Source organism: Acanthochromis polyacanthus, chromosome 17 (genome assembly GCF_021347895.1).
Source record: "Acanthochromis polyacanthus isolate Apoly-LR-REF ecotype Palm Island chromosome 17, KAUST_Apoly_ChrSc, whole genome shotgun sequence".
Lineage (NCBI taxonomy): Eukaryota > Metazoa > Chordata > Actinopteri > Pomacentridae > Acanthochromis > Acanthochromis polyacanthus.
This window is the reverse complement of record NC_067129.1, coordinates 1,512,639-1,524,043: the sequence shown is the minus strand read 5'-3', so window position 1 is coordinate 1,524,043 and position 11,405 is coordinate 1,512,639. Positions and strand designations below refer to the sequence as shown.

The 11,405-nt window shown below is 42.1% G+C and overlaps 1 protein-coding gene across 10 annotated transcripts in view; it reads left to right on the top strand.

Annotated features, from left to right (window-relative positions):
* The first annotated feature begins 6,763 nt into the window (after positions 1 to 6,763).
* Positions 6,764 to 11,405, top strand: part of LOC110958343 (neural cell adhesion molecule 1-like) — a 301,020-nt gene continuing 296,378 nt past the window's right edge. For 3 of the 10 annotated variants that reach the window (XM_051937339.1, XM_051937336.1, XM_051937343.1), the window contains exon 1: positions 6,764 to 7,121. In XM_051937339.1, coding sequence (XP_051793299.1) covers positions 7,070 to 7,121 — 52 coding nt within the window. In that variant the 5' untranslated portion in view covers positions 6,764 to 7,069. The remainder of the gene's footprint in view (positions 7,122 to 11,405) is intronic. The other 7 variants (XM_051937342.1, XM_051937340.1, XM_051937334.1 and 4 more) reach the window with 6 other exon arrangements.

Below are 11,405 nucleotides of genomic sequence, written 5' to 3'. Positions count from 1 at the left end.
CAGGTGCTGTGGGGGCAGTGCAAGAAATCTCTGCTTCACACACTGTCACACACATCATCGTCCTACAAAGCTCTGACAAACCCTCTGTAGCCTACACGACCTGGCCAGCACCAAACTGCAGACGGTTTTAGTAACTATCAGTTCAACATGGTACAACAGTGAATAAACACCACAGACTGCTGACAAATCACCTCTGAACCTTTGGTGCATGGACACAGACCTCTGGAGGAGTCCTGTGGGGTTTGACTCTGACATGTTGGCAGTGGATCCTTTGGGTCAGCCCGGTCTCACGGGGATTCGTGAAACTGTCACGTCAGTTTTTGTTTCGGTTTCGTGCGCACCAACACGATGTCGTCATGTTTTTCGTGCTGCTCACCACGAGTGAAACCCGCTGTGGTAATCACATCTGAAAGTGGTTTATACCGGCGGATTCATGACGATCTAAGCTGTCCATCGGCGTTTGCGGCCGCCGCTGCAGCCGCCGGACATTCTTTAAATTCCTATGCAAATTCGGCGGATTCATGACGATCGAAGCTGTCCATCGGCGTTTGCGGCCGCCGCCGCGGCCGCCAGACATCCGGCTGCGGCAGCGCCGATGGACAGCTTAGATCGTCATGAATCCGCCAGTATAAACCACTTTCAGATGTGATTACCACAGCGGGTTTCACTCGTGGTGAGCGGCACGAAAAACATGACGACATCGTGTTGGTGCGCACGAAACCGAAACAAAAACTGACGTGACAGTTTCACGAATCCCCGTGAGACTGTGTTGTTTGGGTCCAGTGGGTTGTTGGCGTGTCTCTTGGATGTTTATTCCATCTGGGATCTGGTGGATTTGGAGGTTTTTGGCTCTTTGTCGTGTTCCTTGAGTCGTTGCTGAGGAGTTTTTGCAGCATGTCTGGTGTATTGTCCTGTAGGGGGAAGTCTCTGTTGCCATGTGGAGGTCTTCTTTGTCTGTAATGATGTTTATGGAGCTGACATGTGTCTGTGTAGAGTGTAATGGAAGACAAAACAGAACTCAGAGATAATTAACACTGGCCTTGTATTCATTGGGTGGCTCTAAATGTTCTTCTAAATAAAAGCTAGTGTTACTGTAAGAGTGCAGGAGGTGGAAATAGACCAATGTTTGCTAAATTGTCACTCCACAACTTGATTAACATAATGAATCTTTCCTGGTACTGCTCACTCAAGTTGTGGAGTGACAACTTGAGTGAGCAGCACCAGTAAAGAACCATTATGTTAATCAATCAACAGGCTTGTCTATAAGTTGGCATGGTTAGCATAGTTAGCTAGCGAACCACAATATATGTATCAATGCAAATGAACATGTAATTTAACATTTTCCTCACATAATATGATGCTTAATGGCATTTTAAAATCTGCTTTCATTCATCAGCCTGTAGCTCAGATACAAATCATCCACATGCAGTGCTAACTCCTGGTGCTAAACCAGTGGTCTTTAAGAATTGATGTGAATTTCCTCAGAAAACACAGGTTTAGTCTCTGAACAGCAGCTTTAACTTGTGATAGGGAGGTAATGAGGTGCAGATGCTGAGGCAGCAGTGAGGGAAAAATCCTCAGGTGTTCTCTGCTGAGGTCACCTGGTGGACAGGAGAGGAATGGACGCTACAGAACAACAAATCAGACGTGTGTTGGTATTCATACGGCATTTTACTGTCGTTTTTCTTACAGGAGAAAGTTATAGTTTTCTGCTTAAAAGGATTAAAACTTATTGTACTCTGCTATTCTCCAAGCAAAACACTGTGAGGTGATTCTCAGTCACACCGAGGACAGAAAACATCAGAACATCAATGTAAATATATGTTCATGTTTCAGTGTGTTTCTGGTCTATAGAGACAGAAAAAGTTCCTCTGCTTGGAGGTGAAGCTGCTTCTCTGTGGTCCAGACTTCAACCTGCTTCCAATCTTTAAGGACAGGTTTGAATTAAGACTCACAGAAAACAGGTTGAAGGAGTGGAGTCTCTGTAATCATTCCACCTCATCAGACCGGCTGTGAAGCGCTGCCTTTGTAGAGCAGCTTCACTGTACCAAGTTCCAGAGTTCAGCATCAGCTAATATCAGGCCTGATCAGTTTGAATTAGTCCCGTTGAGCAGCTCTGTCTCATGTGAGGCTGTTAACTGCGAACAACGGAGGCTGCTGGTGGCGCCGACATGTTTTATGACAAAGCGCCACCATCTTGTTCTTCATTTCCTTCCAGATTGTTTCAGAAAGCCGTGCACTGCAGTGGAGGAATATCCAGGGAGAGATTGGAGGATGGAGGAGCAGATTTCACACACTGACACAAAACAGAGGCACGAAGAAAAGAAAAAGTAGTTTCTGACAGCTGTATCAAGTTTTGACAAATTGCACAGCAGATTTGTGTTGACCTGTGTTTGTGTAACAGAACCACTGTGTCCCGGCTGTTTGGTTGGTTTTCTGATGCGTTTAATCTTTACGTCCAGGCTGGACATTTGATAGGATGGAGGTTTGGAGGCAGCAGTGGATGTACACAGAGAGCAGAGGGGAGATGGAGGTTTCAGAAGAGGTCAAACTGCAAAACTTAGATGAAACTGACGATTACTTCCAGCTGCAGCAGGAAGTTATTTAGGGTGAAGAAGCTGTGATGAAGCAGCTGTATGCCCGGCACCAAACATCAGCCAGAAGATGAACATAGCCAGAATTTGGAGGAATCTGTCTGATTCTGTGAGATGAAATTCAGATGATAGAAGCTGACATTCATCAGATGGACAGAAACACATTTCAAATTACTTTTCTGCATTTCTGCTGCAAACAAGTTTTCCATAAGTTGATCTTTATGTCGTTTTCAACTCGTTTTGCTGCTTTAAACATCATTTAGTCGCTCTTGTTATTTTACAGTAAATTACTGCAAACAAAAGTATTTAATCTTCAAGCACATTTTGGACTCTGGTCTATTTTCTTCCATAATGTTTTTTTTCTTTCAAGCAAGTACAAAAGCAAATGTTCAAAACACATATTTCTTTGCGATTTTTACTCCACTTTATCTATTGGACATTTATGTAAATCCATGCATTTATGACATCATACCTCATTTGCATATTCATCCATAGTTTTTGTTGACTTTTGAAAAAGCAAAAAACCCCAAAAAATTCAGGAAGAAACTGGAAGAAAAATGATAGTTATGATCTACTAGAATTATTTAATTTAAAAACAAACGTATTCGGATGCAGACATTTATCCAATGTTCAGATTTCTGTTCGGATTCAAATTGGGACATTTGGAGATATAAAATACCTTATGTGGATATTTAACTGAAGAAAATTTGTAATATAGAAAAGAAATATCAAGAGAAGTAAATAAAAAAAAGGAAGCATAAAATGGAGAAGTTCCATGGTGATATGCTCGTCTGAATTCTTACCTGTAAATGGTTCTTTGACATTTTGCAAAATATATCTTTTCAAAATTACCTCTTTTTCTCAACCTCTGAGTCAGAAATGTCGGCTTCAGCAGCATTCGCATTCTTTAAAGTTTTATTTCTGTTCTGAAAGGTTTCTTTAAATATCGTTCATAGTCTAAATTACACAATATTTTCCTTGGAAATGTGGCAGCAATGGGTTTTAAAAATATTTTTTCACAGTATTTTACAGGCATGTCATTGGGAAATTACCAAATAAGTGAATCCTTGGAAGCGAGGGAGCAGAGCAAAGGGGGGGCAAGAAACTTTTGAAATTTAAAGGCTGAAATGGTGCATTCTGGTTAACTCTGACACCAAGAATTCTTTAAACATGAAGGCTTAAAAAAATGTCTGGTTGGGACCTTCTAGGCACCCCCCAAAAACAGCACAAAGTCATGTTAATGTGATGAAGCCAAATATTTATACTGGATTCAAATTTGAATGAGCGACATGAAGTCATCACTATGTGTGCTTTCTGATCGACCATGGGAATGAGCCTCTTCTGTTGAGGAACTTGTGGGGCAATGCCACTGGGTTGTTGCACGTACACACGACTGATCCCGTATGTTAGGGTGACCATACGTCCTCTTTTGCCCGGACATGTCCTCTTTTGAGAGGCTGTCCGGCCGGCGTTTATAAAGTCCTTCAAATGTCCGGGTTTTTGAACTGAAAATTTTTCGCGTGCGAGCTGGAAGTGTGTCCTCTTTTCAGAGAAACAGAATATGGTCATCCTACCGTATGTTTAGTCCTGTTGTCGCGTCTCTTCCCTCCGCCGGGGGAAAAAATTGCTGGGCATTTGGTGGTTAGAGCGCTTTTTGTACAATTTCCTGGCATGATTTTTCGTTTTCATGTGGTCTATCAGCGCTTGGCATCCTCTGTCGCTGTATTTTTTCTCGTCGTCGCACACCATGCACCTCGCTTTCCCAGCTACATCTAACTTTCGATAATGCTCTCCAATCGTTGTTTCCAACTCGTGCTTTTGGTGCGTAAGCTTCATGGATTTCGCCAACCACTCCCAATTCCACTTGATGCGACACCCACCGTCCACTTCTCTTGCTCTATTCTCCTCTTTCCTGTCAATAATTGTAGCCATATTCCTCTTTCTCCCTGTCCTCCTCCTTTGCGCGACCACACAAACTGCCTTCCACTCTCGTAAAATGGTAGTTCTTGCGTTACCGAATTTGAACACGATGTACGTGAAAGTGAACATTGCAAGCCAGCGCACTGCTGACACTACGTGCGATCCAACTCTATACCCCTTACACCCCATATTTTGTTTCTCATTGAATTTGGGCGATTCACGTTGGGTCTCAACATTGATATCTCTATACGCAAATTTTCGCGGATCCGCGACCAAATAACATGCCTGATTTTATGAGTTGTGGAGAAAAAGAGATGCCCTCTGCAGAAACCTTTGACTGTAATGTGTTAACAAAATGAAATGGAACCTTTTGAACCTGGTTTTATCCGGTGGTTCTGTTATGGAAATGTATGCAAATGGGGCTATTTTGAGGCATCGAGCCTTATTGCATATTTTAACATATAATTTGTACAAAAATCATCTTATTGTCAGAGATGGACTGGTGAGCGTTCATGATCGTTTCTGTCATTTCAATATTTACCTATAATTGTTTCAAACTATCTGAAACTTTACAAAAATCTGTGTCTAAAACCTCCACTTTAAAAGCCACGTGTTGCAGACTTTCAGGTTTGATTCCTGTTCAGTGTTCTGATGGTTTACATCGAGCAGTTTGTCCTTTATTTCTTGTGATCATTCATAGCCTGATTTTCTGAATATTTTATTCATATAAAAACTGCAAAATATGACTTTCCCCTCTCTGCTTGTTTACAGTATTTTGTGATTAATGTGTGAGTGAGAAAAAGAAATGTCAAAAATGTAATCTGTAAAAATGAAAATGTCGAACCTGATCCAATGTCAGATTTCTGTTTTAGAATTTAAGGCAAATTGGGCAATTTGGAGATGTAAAAAATGTGTCGTTTGCATGTTTTAAAAGTAAATTAATAAAAGCAAGTCTTTGCTTTCTGATAACTAATCAACCCAGGAAGTTTCCTCTTGATATGTCTGGAATTTTGCAAAACATTTAAAGGCCGTTTTCTCAGAAATCTGCAATTTGGTCATCTTTACATTTAGTGGACTTTCCGGTTTTATTCCTGCCTGCATCCTAAAGGTTTCCACTGAGGGGTTTGTTCATCATAACCTGATTTGTACAACATTTTATACATAAACATAGCAAATGTGGATAATCACAGGCTATATTTTCAGATTTAGTGACTTAAATAAATGTTTAAAAGTCATTTTAGTTTTAAAAAAATGGAGAGAAAACATCAAAAATGTATATTTAGTTTTTTTTCCACCATCCTTTGTTTGATAATTCTGCCACTGCATGAATATTTAATAGGAGCATATCTCATTTGTATATTTGAAATTCAAATTCAACAAAATCTGTAAAACGTGTCCCTATAAAGTCATGAGGTGGGGAAGTTTCATGGTGATGGTGTCTTGTTTTTTTGTCGAGAAAAGGCTGTTTTCCACAAAATTATTGCCATTTTTCAATATGTCTTATCATATCAGGAAGTTTCTATGAGTTTCTCATAGTCTGAGAAAGCTCCACTTCAGCAGCTCTGACACAAACCAGACTTTTATTCCCTGTTTCTGATCTTATGAAGGTTTGTGCAGAAGGACTTGTTCATAGATCATTCACACCCCGTTTATTGGACAATTTATTACTAAAAACCTGGCAATGCATATATATGTATTTTTCATTGTGGTTGACCATATTTTCTGATTTTTAGTGTTTAAAAAAAAAGATATCCAAAACCCCAATGATAAGACACTTAGAATATGTCAGAAAAACGAAACAACACTTGAAAACAGAGAATTATCTTATTATTTAATCAGCTTGAAAAGTGTCATGTTGAAACCTGTTAACATGTAGTGTTTTTCTTTTAATTAAACAATGAGAGAACAACAACTCGCACACAAATCCATGTGCGTAAAATGAATATACGATCAAATAAAGCAGTTTAACCACTTAGATTTAATATTATACATGATGAGGTTGCAGTATTTACAATCTGATTCCCACTCTTAATTAGTCCCTGTTCAGAATAAGTAGCCAGTGTGTTTCTGAACTCAACTGAGGCTGTTTGTAAGCTCAGTAATCCGAATCAGAGGCGCTGCTGACCATCTGCCGTCTCCTCTCCACCCGGCGCACTACTTTACCACCGCAGTCACCTCAGCCCGCCCCCTGCGCGTCTCTGCGTGTGTGTCTGAGTGTGTTACACCGTATGAGTGTGTGTGTTGGTAAAGCCTACCGGGCGGAGTAATTCGTGCTGGTATCTGTCGGGTGCATGTGTGCGCGCTCGGTGCGTGCTACGGCTGCTGCTTGTCACACATTGTGCCGCGGCGCTAACACGGGCAGCGACAAGGACCAAATATCCGACCGGTAGCAGTTGTTATCCCTGGGAAAAAAAAGAAAAAGAGAGAAAAGAAGAAGGCTGCTATCTGTTTGTCCTTCCTCGCTCCTCTCCTCCCCCTGAAAAACTCACCCTCAGTGGAGACGCCGCTGGTTTTAAAGTGCTGCTCTTCAAGGAGAATATCTGAGACACATTACAATGCTTCAAATAAGGGACCTCATCTGGGGATTGCTATTCATTGGCTGTGCAGGTAAGACGACTTGTTAGATTCCTCTGTTATTTCTCTGTAATGTGAGGAGCTGCTCTGCGGTCTGTGGAGCAGCAGCAGCATCCTCTGGTCCCACCGGCGGCATCCTTGTCCCTGACTCCGGACAGTGGAGCGGAGGTTGGAGCCGGAGCTCTGCGAAATGCGCAAAGATCGGCGCTAAAAGTTTCTCTGGGGGACGAGAGCTTTACCTCCGAAAGAAAGAAAAGAAAAGCCCTGAGAAGCAGCGACCTTTCATTGAGTTTGGGGGCAGTTGAACGTCAGGAGCAGGTCGCCTCGGTGGGTTTTTGGAACAGAGAGAATGAGGCGATGCACTGTGTGTTTGCTCTCTCTATCCTCCCTGAGTTTGGGCAGATTGTGTGATTTGTGGGAACATTCTCCACACGTATGCTGCGTTTTCGTGGAGCTGGATGCTGGCAGACGCTGCTGCTGCAGAGGGACGCTTCTGTGGTCCCCAGCTGGTTCTGTTTCTCCGTGTGGCAGCTATAAGTCGCTGTTTTTTGGTTAGAAACGCCACAGAGAGTGAAGTAAGACTCCGCTGTGGTCCATGAGTCCACCTCAGCTCTATCTGCTGCTGCTCAGCCGTGACGCACCGGGGATGGAGTGTCCGGAGAGCCGTTTCGCTCCTCTGCTGGATGCTTGTTGCCGTCCACTTATTTGTAAAAAGAGCAGCTTTTACGCACGAATGCAGACAATAAAATTTTGGTTTTGAAGTCCGGACTCGTGCCAGGATCGGATTTGGCACGCCAGCAGTGTTTCTGTGCTGATGTGTCAGTGTGGGATTTTGGTGTTTACCGCCGCTCTGCGCGCACAGTTTGGCCCCTTTTTAATAGTGTGACATAACCTCTGTAGTTTTTTTCATTTTCTGCTGGATAGAAGTTAACATTGCGGTGAGTTTCTATGCAGAGATGATGCTGACATAGCGACAGACTGATCTGATCGAAGTATTTTTTCTTTTTTATTTGGTTGGTTGGGAGGGAAATTCGTCATCCATTGAGGAGGACTGAATAGTCATTCAATGTATACAATGAGATCCAATCCCAGAGCTCCCGTGGTTTTATAGGGCGGGAGGGGAGACTCGGTTTCTCCCCCTCCTCCCACCCACATCCTCCTCTCCTCCCTGCATCTGCCCCCCACCCCTCCTCTCCTCTGTAGGCTGAGGACCTCCAGGGGTTCTTGGAAGACAGGAGGAATAGTTTGATGTTATAATTTAATTTAGCAGGACGATTATTGCAACCTCCAGGTTTCAGTTCCTCCATTGTTTCTCCATATTCCACAAGTCTGCACTCTTCCTCTGTTGCATTAATTTCCTCTTCACCCCCTTCAGAGGAACTTTTTTCTTGTATTTTGCTTCCCTCCCACTGAGCTTTCATTCAGCTCAGGATACTTTTACCCTCAAAGCAGCCCAGGTTTCCTCTATATCTTCATAAAACCTTGACCTGTGCTCCATTTTTGAGGCTAATATTGATATTTAGAATATAGAAAAGGATGAAATTGTGCCTGCAGTTTATAATTTAACAGCTACAGAACATTAAAATGATATAATGCAGTATTAAAAGCTTCCCATTGAGAAATAGTGGCCAAATTATATCCAGATCTTGACATTTTACTGTTGAAACAAACTACTGAATACGTTTGAGGCAAGTATTTGCCGATATGTGCCAGGATTTCTGGGTAATAAGGGGATATTGTGTGTCTTTGCTGGCTGTAAATTCATATTTTCAACCTGGACGGTGTGAACTTTAAGCTACTTTAGTGAAACTTGGATATTTTTGAGGTGTTTTTCCAGCAGCAGTATTTCTTGCCATCTTCTCCACCCAAACACTCGGTCAGCTCCGTCGTTGTTGTGCTGCAGACAGCGGTGTGGAGACACTTGGGATGTGTTCTTTTTCACATGTCATTCATGTTTCTGCCAGAATATTCAGACACCCACGCAATTTGCTCTCATATGGGAGGGAAAGAGGAAGGGAAGGGGAGATAATTAGACAACTGTTCCTTAGCTGTGGCCCGTTGCAGAATTCCAAATAAATTGATGGCGTTATTTGATAGAGCGTGGGTATGTGGAAGGGGTAATGACAGCGTCACACAGTTTGAGGGCCGAGCAATTTAATTAAATTCATTGATTTCCAGTTTCTGTTCCAGTTCAGTGATAATTAAATTTTGAGGCAAGCAACAAACATGAGGATGCAGGGCCACAACACCACCCTAAGAAATATCCAAATTATGGTCAGATTGAAGAGAGAAAGTCATTTTCCAAGTGGACACAGACTGTGGTCTTTTCTAGTGTGCAGCAGCGGTTCTGACAGCGTTTCTGGAGCGATCCACCAAATCCACGGTCATTAGTTTGCAACCTGAGTGTGTAAAGTGTGGGAGGCTATTTGGGGAAGGAAAAAAAAATATTTCAGACACATTTCAGAGTGAAAATGAGAGAAGTGGCTTGAAGAATGTGAAGTTCCGGGTTTGAGGTTTGCATGGAAGTAATAGTGGATGACTGCAGATGCTTGAATCAGATTTTGAACATCTGCTTCTGACTGGAGTTGATGCTTTGCTGCTGCTAGACTGTGAGATGTTCAGACCGTTTGTTTTCCAGTTTCATGTCCAGTGCTGTCAGCTGCAGAAAAAACAAAGCAGGATTGTCTGCCAGAAAAAGTTGAAACTGGCTCAGCTTTAGCTGCTCTGCAATGCAGTTTGATCCGACAACACACCGTACCGGCCAATCAGATACCAGCAAGAGGACTTTCCTGATGTGTTACTTTGAGATGATTCTGCTTTGTGGTTGTTGAAATGAAGGATAAAGTCATTGCCATCATCATCCTCAGACTGCTGCGTCGTGTTTTTTGGTGACATTCAGTTCTTCAGACTCATGTGTTCATCAGACTGGACTTCCTTATTTATGGTTCTCATTTTCATTGGACCTGAAACCAGAAGAATACCAACTTACTGATGTGTGTGTGCCATTTTATTTCTGTAACTGTATGAAGCTGAAGAGCAGATCTGTACTCTGTAGTGTATTCTCAAGATAACTGATGATAACAACAAATGCAAACACTGAAGTCTTCTCCATCTAGAAGAGTGTATTTGTTCTTCAAGCACGGAGCTGAACTCCAAAAAAGAAGGCAAAGTTTAACTGAACTTTTTTCGAGGGAGAAAATCCACAATTCCTAAATGGGGAACATATGGGACTTTAACTGCTGTGGTGAGTTCAAAGCCACTATGAAAATAATACAGGCTATTTTTGACTTGGGGGAACTGGAAAAAGCAGCCAAACAAGGGAAAATTATAAGGCGTTTTTAGTCTGCTCTCTGAATAAAACTGGATTGTGGATCCTCCAAACTTCTCTGTAGTTGCAGCGTTCAGAGTGAAATCCTCACATTTTCTAATGATCTTCAGTCCAGGAGCTGCTCAGATTCCTCCTCTGGTTGATCTTCAGCTGTAGACTGCAGACTTGTGCTGTAAATCCAAATGAAACATCACAAAATGACTTGACATTGAGTCATAATTGCAGGTTGACTTGATTTGCTCTGTGCTGCTGCTGTAGTTTACAGAAGCCTCAGTCATTACTATGGCCACATTTTCCATACAGTTTGTCTTCTTGTTTCTTCTCTCGGCCCTTTTTTTCTCTTTACTTGTATTTCCAAGTAGGGTTTGTTTGCAGCTTTCAGATTATGTAATATTGCCCTTATTTTTCCCGTTAAGTCCGAGTAAACACGACCCAGATTCATCTCTGAACGGGTCACACAGATGAAACCCATGAAGTGAAACAGGTGATTGGATGGAACTGTTCAAACAAGTGGATTTCTCGACCATCCTTCTATGAGGTGGCGCTGATGCTTGATCAACCTGTGCTCTTACAAACTGTACAATCTGTTCCTTCAGCTTCACTCTGAGCTCATTAAAAGTGAATCCAACTGAAATTCACTCATGATTGTGTCGTTTTATAAACGCTCGTAATAATTTGTAGCTGTGAGCGCTCATCACAAAGACTGAACCGAGGGACACAGAGACGGCTCTAATTCTACTGGTCTTCATGTCATTAGCAGCTGTTTGCTGATCTGAGAGTTACAAAACGTAGTGGAAGGTTTAAAACCAGTCTGAGATGCAAATGAAACACGCCTCACATTAACCACAAATTCATGTCATATCACAGCGCCTCAGAATGTAAAAGTGCCGATAATTCCAGCCAGATAAGTTGAGAATGACTCGGCTGACTGTTATATTTCTTGTGACTGTTGGATGAGGATGGCCTGTCTTTGCATATTAATCAGTACT